Source organism: Phacochoerus africanus, chromosome 1 (assembly GCF_016906955.1).
Source record: "Phacochoerus africanus isolate WHEZ1 chromosome 1, ROS_Pafr_v1, whole genome shotgun sequence".
Taxonomy (NCBI): domain Eukaryota; kingdom Metazoa; phylum Chordata; class Mammalia; order Artiodactyla; family Suidae; genus Phacochoerus; species Phacochoerus africanus.
In genome coordinates, this window is record NC_062544.1 from 220,494,006 (window position 1) to 220,513,661 (window position 19,656).

Below are 19,656 nucleotides of genomic sequence, written 5' to 3' on the forward strand. Positions count from 1 at the left end.
GGGCTGTTTACCGAGGCCACCCTGGAATCCGGGGACAGGTCACCAGACTTCAAGAGCTATAGAGGACGGCTGCCCGGACCCAGCCAGGCTCAGAGAGTAATCCGAGCACTGACTGCTCTCTGCCCCCGCCCGGCTCAAGGGATCCTTGCGGCGCGCCCCGCGAGGCGGAGTCCGGCCCCTGAGCGGCGCGCGCACCCCGCCTCCTAGCGTCGCGTGACTCCGCGGGGGGGTGGGGGGGGTGGCCGCGGGGTTAGCGCCCGCCCGCGCCACTTCCGACGCAGCCCTCGGTTCAGGTTCCGGGGCGCCGCGGAGCTCCCGGCCTGTGGGTCGCGCTGTGCGCGACGCGGTGGCCGGGATGCAGGAGGCCGGAGCGCCGGTGGCCGCGGCCGGCGAGGCCGAGCTGAACTTGTCCCGCCTCAGCGTTTCTCCCGAGACGCTGGAGTCGGAGCTGGAGGCGCGGGGCGAGGAGCGGCGCGGCACGCGGGAGGCGCTGCTACGGCTGCTGCTGCCGCACAACCGTCTGGTGTCGCTGCCGCGGGCGCTGGGCAGCGGCTTCCCGCACCTCCAACTGTTGGACGTGAGCGGCAACGCGTTGACCGCGCTGGGGCCGGAGCTGCTAGCGCTGAGCGGCCTGCGCACGCTGCTGGCCAAGAATAACCGTCTCGGCGGGCCCGGCGCGCTGCCCAAGGGCCTGGCCCAGTCGCCGCTCTGCCGCAGCCTCCAGGTGCTCAACCTCAGCGGGAACTGTTTCCAGGAGGTGCCCACCTCGGTGTTGGAGCTGCGTGCGCTGCAGACCCTCAGCCTTGGAGGCAACCAGCTTCAGAGCATCCCGGCTGAGATCGAAAATTTGAGGAGGTGAGCGGGTGCCGGCCTGCCCGAGAGTAGGGAGGCCCCAGCACAGGGTCGAGGGTGGGTGTCCCGAGGCCCCGGTAGTTCCGGGGCCCTGCGCCTGATCTTGGCGCCCGTTGGTTGTCACGTAACTCTCTCAAGTCCAGGCTCTTGAACTCTTTGGTTGCCCTGCCAACTCAGTGAGTTGTACTGAGGAGCTGATAGGATCATGGGTGTGACAGCGTTTGGTTTGTTGTGTTTGCGCTGTGCAGATTTTCGAGATATTTTTTCTGTTTTTCTGGGGTCACTGGAAGTGATCCGAACTGAGCATATACTCAAACATATGTAAATCTGAGGTTGTCACTTAATTGCTCCGGAGTCTTGGGTGGTTTTCCATGCCTGTAGATCAAAGTTTATGTCTTGTAAAGTGACATACAAAGGAACTCTGATCTGATCCCTGCTTGCCACTGCGTTACCTACTCCATCTTCTCCTTGGCAATACCAGCAATACTGTTTGTGGAATTCACCGAGCTGTGCACTTTACCAGCAGCTTGTAGGCTCTCACTAAATGTGTGTTGAATGGATACAGTGCCTCTGTACATTGTTGTTCCTTTTGCCTAGAATGTTGCTTGCACGGGACAGACCCCTGCTCATCCTTAAAACCTGTTTTGAGGGTCATTTTTTGTTGTTTGTTTCCTTCTGTTACTACTTCCTGGACAACAATTAATAATTGTCTAAACTGTACTTCTTGGGAACCATTCATCCTACCGCGGCACTTACCTTATTGATTATAATTCCTTGTTTACAGGTCCGCCTCATCTGCTAGATTAGTCACTAAATGTATGTTGAATTAAATGGAAGACGGAAGCAGGAATGCAGGATAACAAAAGTCTCCTAAAGGTGCCCTGCAGGGGAGAAATAAAGTACGGGGAAGTGTATTGTCCAAAATGAAAAAAAAGTATCTTCCATCTCTTTATTGAATTTTCCAAGATAACAGAATATTAGAATTGAAAGGACCTGAGTTAAGTGCAGTGAAAAGAAATTGACCTAAGAATAACAACTGTTGGTGCCCCAGTCTTAGGCAAGTCGCTTAGCATACCCTGACTACAGTTTCCTGATAAGCAAAATGAGGTATTTGGACAAGATGTCCCTTTGTTACTCACCAACAGATTTTTGAGCACCTACCCTGTGTCAGGCACTGTCCTAGGTGCTGGGGATACAGTGGTGAGTAGGATTATGCCCTCATGGGTAATTTCAAACAGAGGAGACATTAAACACCTGACTGTAAACTTCATTATTTCATTACAGTAGTTATACGTTCTGTGAAGAAGCACAGAGTACCTTAAAACAAAGTAACTTCGTTTGGTATTTGAGCAAATAACATTTGAATTGAGCTTTTAAAGGAAGAGTAAGAATTAACCAGGAGAAGGTGGGATGCGATCAGTCCAGAAGGAACAGTGTGTGTGAAAGTCCAGAGGCAGGGACCGAAGGCCAAAATACTTAAAAGAAGATATTTTACTAGATCATAGTGAGGAAGTGACCTAGAAGGAAAGTGGAAAATAGAATTTTCAGACTAGATCTCAAGCCATGTCATATCATGAAGGCCATGGTAGTTTTGATTTCATTCTAAGTACACATGGAAGAGTTTTTAAAAAAGCACATCTGGGAGTTCCTGCTGTGGCATAGTGGGTTAAGGATCTGGTGTTGCCTTAGCTGTGGGGTAGGTTGCAGCTGCAGCTTGGATTCAGTCCCTGGCCCAGGAACTTCCATGTGCTGCAGGTGCAGCCAAGAAGAAGAAGAAGAAAGCACCTCTGTCTTGTTGCTGTACAGGAATGGAGTGAGGAAGGGTGGAGAGATGAGAAGAGATTGTGATGGTTGGCTGGAAGGAGGCTACCCTAGTAGAATGAGAGATGATGGTGGCTTATATCAGAGTGATGCTGGAAGAGATAGAAAGAAATAGAAGAGTTGGAGAGAGATTTAGATGTTACATTGTCAGGCCTTGGTTCCCTCTAATTTTGATGTTATGTAATTCCAACATTGTCATTTGAATTTGTTTAATATACTAATATTAGAACAAAGGTTATTTCCACCACATGAGGAGGAAGGTAGGCAAGAACTCCATGTATTGAATACTTACACTGCAGTAGGCCCTGTGGTACGTCCTTTAAATATGCTTTTTAATTCTCGCAATGACTCTGTGAGATGAGAGTAAGAAACCGAGGCCCTGAGAGGCAAGGTCATAAGATCACAGAGCCAGTGAGTGGTAGAAATGGATTTGACTTGTGGGACCTCTGACTCCCAACCCATGACAGTGACACAAGTGACAGAAGGGCTAGAACATAATTCTTCTGACTTCTGTTCTATTGCATATGTGGTCGGGCTAAAGCCATTTTCGTGATTGACCTGAATTTTTGGGGGACCTTGTACCTTTGTCTCTAATTGTGTGTAGGCTCTTTTATGTCAGTGTTTTAATTTTTCAGTTGTGTGCTCCATTTCTCTTTGCTGATAAGAATCAGTAAAGGTTTAGGTTATATGCTCCAAATATAAACTCTAGCTGAATGTAGGCTTAAAAGGGTCATGTAGAAATATCCTCGTAGAAGAGGAAACAGCTTAGGCAATGGGCCTGATACACCCCTTATTTTTACAGGTGAAGAAACCGAGATTTAGTGTCAGTGGCTTGCTTGAGGCCAGATAGTGACAGTAAGATTCATGTTTCAACCCTCAAAGGTTACTTACTCCTTACTATGAAATAATGCTTCTCAGCTTCCAAAATATAGCGGTGGCGGTTCAGTCACTCAAATCCCAAGGAATCTGCCCAAGAACACTATCCTCTCTTAGAATATAGATGAATCCCCAGACCTCATTGCTAACATTTATCTTGTATACTATGCCATATTGCCTTTTTTTTTTTTTGGCCGAGCACTCAGAAGTTCCTAGGCCAGGAATCAAACCCAAGCTACAGCAGTGACATATTGTATCCTTAACAGCTAGGCCACCAGGGGTCTCCCTGCCATATTGCTTTTAAAACCAAGAGTGGTGGTTTTGGACATTAGGAATACATTTACGCTCTTGAACAGCAATTGAAAAAATAATACAGGAGCTCCCGTTGTGGCGCCGCAATAACTTACATGGCTAGTATACATGAGGATGCAGGTTCGATCCCTGGTCTCACTCAGTGGGTTAAGGATCCGGCTTTACCATGAGCTGTGGTGTAGGTCACACACGTGGCTCACATTCCTTGTTGCTCTGGCTGTGGCATATGCTGGCAACTACAGCTCCAATTCAACCCCTAGCCTGGAAACTTCCATATGCTGTGCGTGTGGCCTTAAAAAGACAAAAAATAAAATAAAATAAAAAATAATGCCGTATATATCCCTTTTCTCCCCACCCTCCATCATTCCAGGAGGAAATAACAAATAAATACTCCTAGCTTAATTGGCATATTTGATCTCTCCAGATTTAGCAGGGTGTCTTCATGTATGTCTTCTGTACTTTGTTGATCCTTTTCCTTAGTGGCAGAATTTTTAAAAATAATTTCTGAAAGGTGATTTTGGGGTATAACAAATAAGTAGATGGTGAAAATCTTATTTTTATGATCAACTTCATTGCCCTGGAGTAAATTAGGCTTGGTGTGAATCATGAGGTTGTGGATATTGATTCTTTCCATCAAAATATTAGGTTCTTCTTCAACAATTAGGTATAACTGTTTGGCTAGTATATGGACAAACTTGATTTTGTTTTTTATAATGTTGAAAAAGTAGGTGTAATTCATACTTTGACCTGTTTCTTTTTCTGAACTTACTTTTTATTCCTCTCAACTAGCTCAGACATTAACTGAGGAAGAACTTACTAACTTATCACCCAATGGGTAGTAGACTTTGTTTAGGAGAACAAAAGTTCTTTGGCATTCAGGATGCTAGACATTTGGAAAGTATGTTTAAGCACAAGTGAGTTTTATTGGTACCATTCCCCACAATCTTTTCGTCTCAAGTAATGCCTTTGTTTTTCTGTTCATGACCCCTCTCTCACTATCTGCTTGATGTGGTTTTAGAAATTAAAGATGTGAAAATTTTGTTAGAATTAAAAGCTAAATATTAATGTTCTGGAGTGTTTTGAAGCTAGTGTGCAGTAGGTTGATATCTTACAAAAGAAATCACTCAACCAGATGATAAATAGAATGCAATAAAGTTTAAATAAAAACTCTTTTCCCCATTTAGGATTACATACTGAGTTTTTCTTTGGCTCTCAACTTCTTCCTGCTGACTTCTATCTTTTAATGCCTTAGTCTGGCGCAAGTACCAAGATATGATTCCTTCATTTGTGCTTCTACTTTGAACATATAATGTACTTTAAAAGCCTGTGGTATTTGAAAATGGAATGGTATAATGTGGAGATGCCACCTCAAGAAAACTTTCTTTATCTACAAATATATGGTCCTTATCTTTCTGTGTTTCTCTTATTTTCTGTTTTCTGCCTCTTTGTGTACAAACCTATCTCACTATCTCACTTTAATTCCGTCTCCCTTTTACCAACCATAATATAGGATTAATGTATATATTTTTTGTTATATTTAATGTCATTTTTCTTTGGGTGGAGAAGCAGAGCATTTCCTGCGTATATCTGTGGTTGAAGTTGATTGACACTGAAACTGTAGTGTATTTTTTCAGTGGATCAGGGGCCTTCCTGGAGGGAAGGGTACCCACTTAAGTATTCCTAAGGATTGGAAAGGAATTTAAGTTTGGTCTGTTAACCCTAAATAAAACAAATTTAAGTTTGGTCTGTTAACCCTAAATAAAAAAGAAAGGAAGAATTCTCTCTTAAATTTCGTGAATGATTTTCCTGGGGTTTTTTTGTATTTGTCAAACTCTAAAAAAAATAGGCTTGTTCCACACACAAGAATTACTAAATACTGCAGTTTTGCTTTAAATTCAACAGTAGTTTCCTTTATCCTTATAAAAAAGCATGTTTGGAAGCAGTAGAGTGTGTTTTAGAAATGTAATTCCCACAAATCATTGAAAGAAAGGCTTTAAGTACAAGAACGTTGGGAATTATTTGAGTTTCAAAGCGAGAAATAAGCCTGAAAATGTAAATGTAATATGCTAATTGTATACTCTGATTAATAATACCCATCAGTTGCAGGAGAGATTTATATGGTTTGAAATCTTGGGCTTAGTTCTATTTCAGAACATCAGATTTTTTCTCTGCCAAAGTCACAGTAACTATTTAGCTTGGGCGTCCTTTCATCTGTGTATTTCCCCACCAACTCCAAAACACTGAGGGAAGACATTGAGTAGTAACTGACCATCAGAGACTGGTTTCTCTTGGTTCCTGACTTAACATAAAGAAAGAACAATATTTGTTTTTGCTCTCAAGACTCACTCCCCCCTTTCTTCACTTTATTTTCTTTTCTCCCTCAGACTGAATTGCAGGTTGTTGTGTAACTATTGAATCCAAAGGAATTCCAAGTTTGATAAATTTTTTTCCCCCAGTGGTCTCATTAAATTGTTCTTTTTCCGGAGAAGTTCCTGTTTTAGACCCCAAATATTCTCTTCTACTCTACTATATTCTATTATAGTAACTCTCATCATTAAAGAATAGAAATTTCTGAGTGACTGAGCAATAACTTAATCTAAAACCTGTAAGATAAAAAAAATCCTGTCTGGGAACCTTTTTCATCAGTGCTTTAAACATTTTATATAGGGGAATTCAATTTTATATCTAGATCATTGATTTTTGTTCAAGGAAATCCTTAAAAGAGAAAAAAAAATAGCCTATCAGGGTTAAAGTTTTCTGCTTGCTTTTTTACTTAGCATTATAAATCTAAAGAAAGAAATGCAATCTTGAAAAGATTACAGAATAAAAAATTTTAAAAAGAATATCAATATGTTTTTAAAATGACAAAACCAGATTCAAATTGGCTTTTCGAATCATCACATATCAAGGAAGGCTGAGATTATGAAATACAAATAATAATGTCAGCAAATGGAAGAAATTATATCTGAAAAATACGTATAAGACCATTTGTAAAGGACTTTAAAATACGTTTCTTAACTTCAGAGAGGTACAAGAGGGAAATTCACTAGTGAAGCAAGAATAAGAAGTTTTAAAACTGACAACTATGAAAATTCCAATTGGAATTTCTAGAAATAAAAATATGTAATTATGAACTCAGTGGGCTGAATGGTAGAATGAAATCAGCTGATGAGTGAATCAGTAAGCTAAAACTTACTGAGGCATTCTCCTGGAATGCAGCACAAAAATATAAAGAAATGGGAAGTATGAAAGAAATGTTAGGAGGAGTGGAAAATAGATCCTGAAGTTCAAAACTGCTGTTTGCTGGGAATTCCAGAAAGAGAATAAAGAGAATGTAGACAAGAAAAGGAAGTAATAGTAGCTGAGAATTTCCCACAATTAAAGAGAGTGCTCTAAACTGATATCTTGACATATCATAATAAAACTTTAGAACAATGAGGATAAAGAAAAAAAGACCCTACGAATGTATACATGTATGTATGACCGGGTCACCTTGCTATACAGTAGAAAATTGACAGAACACTGTAAACCAGCTATAATGGAAAAAATGAAAATCATCATTAAAAAAGAAAGAAAGAAAAAAAGACTCTAAAAGTGCTACTAAGAAAAAATATTACCTACAAAGGAATAATAGCAGTATGGGCTGGGAGTTCCTCTCGTGGCACAGTGGTTAATGAATCTGACTAGGAACCATGAGGTTTTGGGTTGGATCCCTGGCCTCACTCAGTGGGTTAAGGATCTGGTGTTGCCATGAACTGTGATGTAGGTCGCAGGCGAGGCTCGGGTCTGGCGTTGTTGTGGCTGTGGTGTAGGCCAGCGGCTACAGCTCTGATTAGACCCCTAGCCTGGGAACCTCCATATGCCATGGGAGCAGCCCTAGAAAAGGCAAAAAGACAAAAAAAAAAAAGCAGTATGGGCTGTAATAAGGTAATAGAGCAGTATCTTCATTGTGCTAAGAAAAAGTAACTGTCAGCCTATAATTTTTTGCCCAGCCAAACTCTTATTCAAGTGTGAAGGGAAAAAAATAAAAACAGCTGAGATAAAGGACTCAAAGATTAACAACTGAGTCCTTATTGAAAGAACTTCTAAAGGATTACTCCAAGAAAAATGAACTTTAAAAGAAGTAGCAAGTGCCGAAAATAGTGGTTAACAAAGAAATTGGTAAAACATATTGGTGAATCTGAGTAATTATTGATTGGGAATAAGTTAATTTATTTTCACAGCAAGGTAGAAGTAATTCTTTTATTTATTTATTTATTTATTTATTTATTTTTTGTCTTTTTGCTATTTCTTTGGGCCGATCCCGTAGCATATGGAGGTTCCCAGGCTAGGGGTCGAATCGGAGCTGTAGCCACCGGCCTACGCCAGAGCCACAGCAACGCGCGCGGGATCTGAGCCACGTCTGCAACCTACACCACAGCTCATGGCAACGCCGGATCGTTAACCCACTGAGCAAGGGCAGGGACCGAACCCACAACCTCATGGTTCCTAGTCGGATTCGTTAACCACTGCGCCACGACGGGAACTCCAAGGTAGAAGTAATTCTACTTGATGATGTGAAAATGACCAAGGGGGAGCATTGATGTGTGTTTGGGAGGGAGGAGGAGAGCACAGGAAATTGAAGTAGCATTTACAGTTCAAATAGAAGTAGTATATACAGTTCAAAACAATAGCGGGGGAGTGGGACGAAAGGAAACTTAATGAACACAGCAAAAGGCAGACTGAAGGGAAAGACATTGAGATATACTATGGCAATAGAAAATATGAGTGTAAATAATCAACAGTCAAGCTGTGTGCTGTTTACACAAGTTGTACTTAAAATAGAAATACCTCAGTACATTGAAAATTAAGAGGTAGAGAAAGAAGTACCAAGCAAATCTCTGTCGTTTCACATCTGGACTTAATTGCGTTAGGCTCCAGTCTGGTCTTCGTGTTCTACTCCTCCCATTGCCCTTGCCTCTCCCTGCCACTTCCCCCACTGTTTTTCATACAGTAACGAGAAGTGATTGTTCTGAAATGTAGGTCAGGTTTCACCACTAGTCTTTGTTCAAAACCCTTCCTACCTAGGATAGAATTCGAAAATCCTTGTGAAGGTCTCAAGTGACTGGAACCCCTGTAATCTGGCCTTTCCAGGCTAACTCACTGACCACTGCTCTCCCACCTCTATCACCCAATGAACCCATACTGGCCGTGTTGCTCTTTCACAGCACACCATGCTTTTTTCCACCTCAGGAATTTGTACTCAGTCATTTCATCCAGATCTTCATTCATGTGTCATCTCCTCTTCTGACCACTCTAACCACAGTTTCACTTCCATCACCATCTGATTTCCTCCATTTTTCTTTTTAACCCTTAAAGCTATCTACACACACCCACACACACCACACATTTATTGACTTACTCTCTCACTAAAATGTAAGTAAGCTTCCTTAAGGTCAAGAGCTTGGTCTTATTTACACTGTATTCCCTGAAATGATGCCTGGCACATGGTAGGTGCCTAGTTCATATTTGTTAATAAGGCACTTTATAATATATAATAACATTATTCCATTTTAAAGAGTTCCCCGGTGGCCTAGTATTTAAGGATTTGGTGTCACTTCTGTGGCTTGGGTTCGATCCCTGCCCCAGGAACTTCCGCATGCTGCAGACATGGCCAAAAATAATAGTAATAATAAAATGAAAAGGAAACTGGGGCACAATGAGATTAAGTAACTGGCGCAAGTTCTTATACTGGTAAGTGATGGAGCTAGGATTAAATAAAATAAATACTAACAAAAATAAAACCGGTAGGTAATATTGATAATCAGAGGAAATAGATTTTTAAGGCAGAATGGATTAACAGATGAAAGAGAAATGCTTTGTGTGAATTAAGGAATGCTACAATAAGAAGTTTTAACATTCATGAACTTGAATGTATCCTCAGCTTCCATATTTTGAGGAGAAAGATAACAAAAATTGACAGAACTATAAGGAAAGAGGGAAAACCATGGTTCTGATAGGAAACTAACCACCTGAGTAAGAAGGTGAAATAATAAGAGACACTATAAAAATTTTGAATTGCACAGTTAACAAGCTCAATCCTAACAGCTACATGTTCTTCTTATAAAATGTGAACAAAAACAGACCATGCTCTAGGCCACAGAAGATCAAGGTTATGTAGAGCTTAACATTTGTTAACAACAAAGCTCTAAAATTAAAAAGAGAAAGCCATATAATCTATGAGGAAATGGGTAAAGGACAGGAACAGGCAATTCTCTGCAAATGTACAAATGGCCCAAAACATAAAAAGATGCCAAACTTTGCTAATAATTAGGTAAGATCAAAAGTACAGAATGGCACCATTTTCACACCAGCAAAGAGTAAAAAATAGAAAAAAATTAAAGTAAGTGATGATAGTTAAGCGTTAGCAGGGCCTTGGCTAAGGAGTGCTCTTAAATGCTGCTGTAGATTGTAATTAGCTATAACTCTGCAGGGTAGTTTGTCTTTTTTTTTTTTTAAGGCCACACCCATGGCATGTGGAGGTTCCCAGGTTAGGGGTCAGATCGGAGCTGTAGCTGCTGTCCTGCACCACAGCCACAGCAACACAGGATCCGAGCCATGTCTGTGACCTATACCACAGCTCAGGGCAACGCCTGATACTTAACCCAATGAATGAGGCCAGGGATCAAACCTGTATCCTCACGGATACTAGTCAGATTCATTTCCACTGAGCCACAACGGGACCTCCCCAATTTGTCTTTTTCTTTTAATATTAGATTTTTTTAAGTAATTTTATTTTTTTAATTAATTTTTTATTATTTCCCCAGTACAATTTTCTTTTCTATTGTGCAACATGGTGACCCAGTTACACATACATGTATACATTCTTTTTTCTCCCATTATCATGCTCCACCATAAGTGACTAGACATAGTTCTTAGTGCTACACAGCAGGATCTCATTGCTAATCCATTCCAAAAGCAATAGTTTGCATCTATTAACCCCAAGCTCCCAAACCATCCTACTCCCTCCCTCTCAGCAACCACAAGTCTATTTTCCAAGTCCATAATTTTCTTTTCTGTGAAAAGATTCATTTGTGCCTTATATTAAATTCCAGATATAAGTGATATCATATGTTATATGTCTTTCTGACTTATTTCACTTAGTATGAGAGTCTCTAGTTCCATCCATGCTGCTGCAAATGGCATTATATTGTTCTTTTTTATGGCTGAGTAGAATTCCATTGTGTATATATACCACATCTTCCTAACGCAATCATCTGTCGATGGACATTTGGGTTGTTTCCGTGTCTCGGCTATTGTGAATAGTGCTGCAATGAACATGCGGGTGCATGTGTCTTTTTCTTTTAACATTACATCTTGTACCCTGAAATCTGCCACTTCTGAGGTCCTTCCCCTGGAAGTCTCATTTAGTAGATCTGGTGGGGCCTGGATTTTGTAGCTTTAAAAGTACCCCAGTTAGGAGTTCCTGTCCTGACTCAGTGGGTTAAGGACCCAACATTGTCTCTATGAGGATGCAGTTTGATCCCTGGCCAGCTCAAAGGGTTAAGAATTTTATGTTGCAGCATAGATTGCAGATGTGGCTCAGAACTGGTGTTGCTGTGGCTGTGGCATAGGCCCCAGCTGCAGCTCCAGTTTAACCCCTGGCCCATGAACTTCCATATAAAACAAGTGTGGCTGTAAAAAAAAGAAAAAAGAAAGTATCCCAGTCAATTCATACCCTAGAAGTTTGGGTAACAGTTTAGTAGGCCATTTTTCCCTACGTTTAAAAGTATCTTAAGAGAATGATAGTGTCTCCTGAGTTAGTAAATTTAACAGGAAGACAAAAGTAACATAATAATGGGAAATGTCTGTGTGTATACATTTTATTTATGTATATACGTTTTATTTATGTAGTAAGAACTGATTCCTCTAACCCCAGTCCCATCCCCTACAAAAATCTTTTGGGGAGAGCCTTTCTGCAGTCATCAGGAGTGGCAGTACATTTTGGTGCAATATATGCTATGTCTGAAATGTTGTTAACTTATTGGAAAATAAGATAATTATCTGGAACTTTTAATTTCATAAGAGTAGTCAGTGTTACATAATTTATTTTGTTAGCTCTGAAGACTGCATTTGCTATAATAAGAGCAAAGAAGAAATATAGACTTTCAGGAGTTCTCCTGTGGTGCAGTGGGTTAAAGATCTGGTGTCGTCACTGCATTGGCGCCAGTCGCTGCTGCAGCGCAGGTTCATTCCCTGGCCCGAGAAATTCCACGTGCTGCAAGCGCAGCCAGAAAAAAAAAAATTAAAAAAAGGAAATACAGACTGAACCCACATTTTTCACTCTTTTTTAAAAAAAAAAAGCTAGTGTTTTTCACATTGCCTGGTAAAACATCAAATTCAAGCCCACCAACATGGAACTCAGGGTTCAGGGTTGCTGTAACTTGGCCTTTCTCCAGCTGTATCTCTCTCCAGGTTCCTCAACATGGATTCTCTTCTTACATGTTAAAAGATGTAGTCATTAATCCATAAAAGACCTGTCTTCCAACTTGAAGTGTCCTCTTCCTTCCTACCCTGTGTGGGCTAAATTTATAGTCTAGCCGAAGTCACATTACTTTTGGGAGGCCTTCCCAGTCAGAGCTGCTCTGTCCTTCTTTTATAGCTCTACTTTTTAAACTCCTACATCATTTATGGATTGTCCTGCTTATATTGGTATCTTAATCATGTTATGCTTATTTGGGGCCTCATTTTGTATTTATAATATTATATTTATAATATTGTCTAACATTAGTGTGTCTTGTCTGCTTACCTATAATATAAGCTTCCTGAAGATTTCATTATTTCACCAGAGACTGTATAGCACATAGAAATCCTGAGTAAAACATTTGCTGAATGAATAAATGATATATATTCATTGTAATAAAGACAGTGAGGTGCTTGTCCAACTTTTGTTTATATTTTTTCCATTTATTTCTGCAGTTTAGAGTGTTTATATCTTGGAGGAAACTTCATCAAAGAAATTCCACCAGAATTAGGAAATCTGCCTTCTCTAAATTACTTGGTATTATGTGACAACAAAATCCAGAGTGTGCCTCCTCATCTTTCACAGTGAGTATTTTCAGGCAGTTTATGTGTACACAGAGATCCATGCTTAGAAATTATCCTGCATTCTTCACCCACATGATTTGTGGAAAAGAATTAAGTGTTCTCAAAGTAAGTGATACATATAAGAATTTAAGTTCTGAGGTTTGCCATGAATTGGGTTGTTTAATTTTAAATGCTCTGATATATTCCTCAAAATGTTTGTTGAGCCTCTTATCTGTAATTAAAAACAGAATATTTCTTTGGCATAGATTTCCTCAGGTCTTATGGTATTTTATTTATTTTATATTTGATATGAAGCATTCCTATCCTGGTGAGGTAATGTGAAGGATCAAAATCTTTCCTTTCAAAATCTTTCCTTTTTTGGGTATCTGAATGATAAAAACGTGCCCTCCCCCCCCCCCAAAAAAAACCCTTAAATCTAGCATTTAGGGAGTTCCTGGTGTGGCTCAGTGGTTAACGAATTTGACTGGGGACCATGAGGTTTCGGGTTCGATCCCTGGCCTCACTCAGTGGGTTAAGGATCGGGCTTTGCCATGAGCTGCGGTGTAGGTCACAGATGCGGCTTGGATCTGGTGTTGCTGTGGCTGTGGCATAGGCTGGCTGCTACAGCTCCGATTAGACCGCTAGCCTGGGAACTTCCATATGCCATGGGTGTGGCCCTAGAAAAGACAAAAGACAAAAAGAAAGAAAAAAAAATCTAGCATTTATATCAGCTAATCATCAGAATTAAGTATTTTAAGCTCTCTCAGATTCTGTGGGCAAAAATCCTTCATGACATTTACAAATCTGGTCTTCGATTTTGTTTTTTATTTCAGCTGACTTTAATCTTAGTTGCTCATTCTTATGGGGAAAATTGAGTTTTTCACTTAACTTTCTGAGTAGTTATCTTGCTTACTCCTGTTGATTTTTGTACTGCATTTGTTCCAGGTTGCATTCACTTCGTTCCCTCAGTCTTCACAATAACTTGCTGACATACCTGCCTCGAGAGATCCTCAACCTTATTCATTTGGAAGAATTGAGTTTGCGTGGAAATCCACTGGTTGTTCGTTTTGTGAGAGATTTAACCTATGACCCTCCAACTCTCCTGGAGTTAGCTGCACGGACCATTAAAATTCGAAATATTTCGTACACTCCCTATGATCTTCCTGGGAATCTTCTTAGATACTTGAGTTTAGCCAGCAATTGCCCAAACCCAAAGTGTGGAGGTAAGTTAATTCTGTGTCCTTGTTTCCTGTTCATTTAGCTACCTTTAAATTGATGATCTAAGTGTTGTTTTAATTAGCTGTCTTCTTTCAGCGAAAGGCAGTTAGCCTCTGTATCTGTTTCCCTTACCCTTTCACCCTTTTGCTATAAAATAAGACATTTCACCCTCTGTGTTCCTTCCTTCCTTCCTCTCTCCTTCCTTCCCTTCTTTCCTCCTTCCCTCTCTCCCTTCTTTCTTATTTCTTCTTTTCATGGTACTTTAGGATTCATGTACAAAGAAAATACCCAGAGAGTCTCATCCTGTCTTGGACTGTCATAGGATAAGGTAAGTTAACATGGGGAAACACAAAATAAGTATAAATAGTTTTAATTGCTTTAAAAGAATCTCTAAAATATTTGACCACCTTTCATATTTATTGGGAGGACATTTTCTTAGATGCACCATGTTGAGTGTCAGGTACCTTCATTGAGTACAATTCAAGTTGTATGAGAACAGGCTGAAGGTGTGCCAGTTTCGGAATGTACTCTGGAATTTTATATTATATTAAAAAGTTCACAGTTCAAAATTTCTTGAGTTTAGAGCATTTGGAGAGAATTAAAGAAATGATATATTGTAAGACAGAGTGAAGTAGGAATCCAAAATACTATTGGAATCAAGGGAGGGAAGGAGTGCTTTTAATTAGATTTGGAAAAAATGAGACAATTCTTGACATATGAGTTGAATTTTGGTAGGGTAAGAGTGAGGATAGAAAATTTTGCAAGGAGTTCCCACTGTGGCACAGCAGAAACGAATCTGACTGGTATCCATGAGGATGCGGGCTTGATTCCTGGCCTCACTCAGCAGGTCACAGTTTTGGCATTGCCGTGAACTGTGGTGTAGGTCACAGAGCCTCTTGGATCTCTGAGTTGCTGTGGCGTAGGCTGACAGTTTTTGCTCCAATTTGACCCCTAGCCTGGGAACTTCCATAGGCTGCAGGTGCGGCCCCAAAACAAAGTATTAGCGGATGGAGAGAGTAAAATTGGAAACAAAACAATATGGGACATGGCGTTCCCATAGTGGCTCAGTGGTTAACGATCCCAGCTAGTATCCATTAGGATGTGGGTTCAGTCCCTGGCCTCACTTGGTGGGTTAAGGATTTGGCATTGCTGTGAGCTGTGGTGTGGGTCACAGATGTGGCTCAGACCTCTTGTTGCTGTGGCTGTGGCATAGGCCGGCAGCTACAGCTCCAGTTCGAGCCCTAGTCTGGGAACCTCCATATGTCCTGGGTGTGGCCCTAAAAGACAGGAAAAAAAAAAATACAGGACAGAATGTTGGATGAGTAATAATTTAGCTTAGATATACAGTTAAGGGAGTAATGAGAGAAGAGTAAAAGATACATTGAGGCCAAGTTATGAAGGGCCTGGTGTGCCAGGGTGTGTGTGTGTGGGGAGTTCATAAATGATAGCAAGTCATTTTATTTTCACTCCCTCATAAAAGACTACTTTTTTTTTTTTTTGCCATTTCTTGGGCTGTTCCCGCGGCATATGGAGGTTCCCAGGCTCGGGGTCTAATCGGAACTGTAGCCACCGGCCTACACCAGAGCCACAGCAACGTGGGATCTGAGCTGCATCTGCAACCTACACCACAGCTCACAGCAACGCCGGATCCTTAACCCACTGAGCAAGGCCAGGGATCAAACCTGAAACCTCATGGTTCCTGGTCGGGTTCATTAACCACTGAGCCACGACGGGAACTCCATAAAAGATTACTTTTTAAAAAATCCAATTTAATTGGGATACAGAATGGTTTTTACTGTTGTAGGATAAATATAGGTGCTGGGAAGATGCTTCATAATGATGATCAGAGCCAGCTGAGCTTTTCCCTGTATGTCTCATCATGCCTTGAGAAATATTTTGAGGTTAAAGAGAAGATGATATAAGTTTCTTAAAGAATAATAAAAGATAAAAGAGATACTACTAATTTAAAAAAGGAAAATGACTATTCTGGGCCATTTCTGGCCACTTAATCTTTGAAGTAGAGGCTGCGCCCAAAGTTGGAAGTGCTTAAGATTTTCCCTGTGGGTTCTCCTTTCTGAAGTTGGCTTTAACAGTGGCAAAAGACAACACTCACACCAGGCTTTCAGGCTTAATAGTCTGTATCTGGTCTCTTCTTTGAATCTGTCTTTTTCTAGATACAATCCTCTACAAGAATTCTCTTTTCTCCCTTAAATGGTTTCTTAATGGCTTCTTTAGTATACTGCTGTGTTATTTATCTTAGAAACAAAAATACTTTTTAAATTGTTTGCTTAATATTTGTGATAACATTCGAAATGAACCATTGATATTTTCTCCTTCAGACACTTTAGTTATTGAACTCTTAAGTTAAACAAAAGTAATTTTATATTTTGTGAGATATTTTGTCTTCGCATAATCTGAAATCTTACAAATGACAAGATAGTATAGTACTATTTTTTTAGCTCATGGTAATTCTGTAATGTTTTATTTTATTACTTGCATCTGCTTTTACAAAGCTAACACATTTTGGGGGGGTTATTGTTAGTATTGATTAATTTATTGAATTTGTCTGCTTCCCTGATTTGTTCAAATTAACATGCCATGAATTTCCTTTTTTAAAGCATGAATTATACTAACCATGGTATCAGAAAATTAGAAAGTTAATGGAGAAGTAACAGAAAATAAATAGGAAAAAAATTGTTGCTCCTTTGCTTGGACTACATCTTTTACTTGGTCTCTTATTTGATGCACACAGAGTGGTTGGTTCCAGTTATACTGCAACCATTCTGACAGCCTTCGTCAGTTAAAAATGTGCAGTTTCTAGTAGTCGGAGCAGCTAGAAGCCCACAGCACAGCAGCTTCTGCTTTCCTTTCATCTTTAGCTGTATTTTTACTTAGCTGAAGGGCCGTAGTTCAGGAACACTAAATTAGGAATCAGAAGAGCTGAATAGTAGTTTCAGTCTGCCTAGCAATATATAATTATATGAAAGTCAAGTGAGATCATTAGTGAAACAGCTTCGAAACTGTAGATTTAGTCTGTGGAAATGTAAGGTGACATTTTGTTACTTTTAATTTTTCTTCCCCAATACATAAGAACAGGGTACCAAGAGTGGTCTAATCTTTCTGCAAATTTTGAGTATAACAACTAATTCTTTAAGATAATTATTGAAGGAGTTTTGTATTTTTTAAAGTTTCTTGACTGTAGGTAGTACCAAGAGGTGGCTTGGGGATGAAGAAAGGGCACTTGAGGTATCCTATAACCTCTCCATCAGCCACTGTTCACCAAGTCACCCAGAGACAACAAGCTAGGTAAACAGTGTCCTGTTAATGCCAGCTCCCTTTAAGGTAAATCTCCTGGGCTTTTCTTTGTAGTCAAATTGCCATCCTTAGGACTTTCTAGTATTTCCATAAACAGCTATGAAAGCAGCTACTGCTTCTGCTTAAGATTCTCAGAAGAGAAGACTGTATAACACATTTCTTCAGAATAAAGAGATTGAGAAAGGATTGAAAAAGAAATTGTGGCTCCTTGCTTTGTAATGGTTACTTTGTACTTATTCCTTCCTCTCTCCAGGAGTCTACTTTGATTGCTGCGTCAGACAAATTAAATTTGTGGACTTCTGTGGGAAGTACCGCCTTCCCCTAATGCACTACTTGTGTTCACCAGAGTGCTCATCCCCTTGCAGTTCTGCCTCTCACAGCTCCACATCCCAGAGTGAATCTGACTCGGAAGATGAAGCTAGCGTTGCTGCACACAGAATGCAGAAAGTTCTTCTTGGTTGAAAAGGGTGCAGGGTGGGGCGAAACACTAAATACTGAACAGAGGTGGTCAGAAAAGAGAATAGACTCTGAAGTTCACTAGAAACCTTATCTTCATTTTGAATGTCCACTGCACAGTTGAAGATGGTGTAAAAGGTTTTGTGTTTCTAGCCATTCAGCGGAAATGAATCCAGTTCCATGTTTGAATTCTTTGGTTGTAATTCACTCTGAATGGTAGTTTCAAATTTGGCTGGTTGCAGTTTTCACTCAAGTTTTGCATGAGTCACACCACGGAATGGACTAAACCGTGAGCGGTATAACTTGTAACTGTTGAGAAGAAGAAAGTAATGATCAAAGCTGTAATTTTTACCAGAGTTGTCTTTGAATTTAGATTGAACGCTAAACAGGATTAGCCCTCTTTTCCTGTACTGCCCATAGGTCTAGATTTCAGAGTTCAGATAAGTTCACAGGTGGTTATATAGGACCAAAACCTTTCTCACCTACTGACTGGTAAAGTAAGGGATATAATTTTACATGGGATTTTAAAACTCTTCAGTTCTGCTCCTTTGTTCTAGATGATTATTGTTATCCTTATATAATCCAGCAATGACTGTAATAGTGCCTTAATCATAACAAGGATTTAGAAATTTATTCAAGAAATGATACCAGAGCAGCCTATAACCTGACATACTATGCAGAATACTTTGAAATATGCTTTAGCAGAACTAGGTAAACAGTTGTATACCTGACGTCTGAGCTTATGGCCACCTTAACTTCACTTTTTGTTTAATTTTCTATAAACAAATCACTTGTATACTTAATGGGGAGGCCACAGTCTTGATCAACCTGTTCATCATAAGACAGAATAATAGTTTTTGATGGAAAAATCTGTCAGATTTCTTTTAACAGAAAAGAGATATAAGATAGGAAAGCTACCTTATAATTTGCATTAAAGGAATGGGAAAATGGTTTTAAACTTTTAGTGTTAGTGTTGAGTATAACTCCTTTGCTTGTATGTACTGAACTATAACTTCCTCTACATCTTAAAGAAAAACTAGAGAAAGATTACAGCAAGCAAAATTAAATTGGGTGTAGCAGTCGTGTTTTTACACAGTAAAACAGTTTCCAAAACAAGTTTAACCATGGAGTGCTTTTTGAAAATAATATATTGATAAAATATTTAAAATGTATTAAATTTACCCTTAAAGTATAGGAGGAAAATGGTTTCACAAGTTGCTGGTAGAAATGACCAAATTTTTATTAACTAATTTAGTATACAATAAAAGTCGAGTAATAGTACAACTATAAGTGATATTATAAAATAAAATACACAGCACACATTAGCAATCATTAGATGATTAATATGCAATAACATAATGGTTTGTTGGTAAATATTACCCACGTCAAAAACACGTTGGGGAGTTCCTGTGGTGGCTTAGCAGGTTAAGAACCCGACTAGGATCCATGAGGATGTGGGTTCAATTCCTGGCCTAGCTCAGTGGGTTAAGGATCCAGGGTTGTCACAAGCTGTGGTGTACATTGCAAATGTGGCTCAGATCCAGCATTGCTGTGGCTGTGGTGTAGGCAGACAGCTGCAGCTCCATCTCCTGGCCTGGAACTTCCATCTTCCATAGGTGCGGCCCTAAAAAGAAGACACACACACACATTGGAACATCAGATGATCTCCTTTCTAACTTCTGGCATTCATGTCTGGGGCACCATTTCTTAAAAGCAGATTGTTATATAATAATGATATGT

The 19,656-nt window shown here is 40.0% G+C and overlaps 1 protein-coding gene across 1 annotated transcript; it reads left to right on the top strand.

Annotated features, from left to right (window-relative positions):
• The first annotated feature begins 263 nt into the window (after positions 1 to 263).
• Positions 264 to 19,423, top strand: LRRC58 (leucine rich repeat containing 58). Its single transcript, XM_047791367.1, has 4 exons — positions 264 to 855; positions 12,820 to 12,948; positions 13,873 to 14,150; positions 17,714 to 19,423. The coding sequence occupies exons 1-4, from the start codon at positions 356 to 358 to the stop codon at positions 17,920 to 17,922; spliced, it is 1,116 nt and encodes a 371-aa protein (XP_047647323.1). The 5' UTR covers positions 264 to 355; the 3' UTR covers positions 17,923 to 19,423.
• The last annotated feature ends 233 nt before the right edge of the window (positions 19,424 to 19,656 follow it).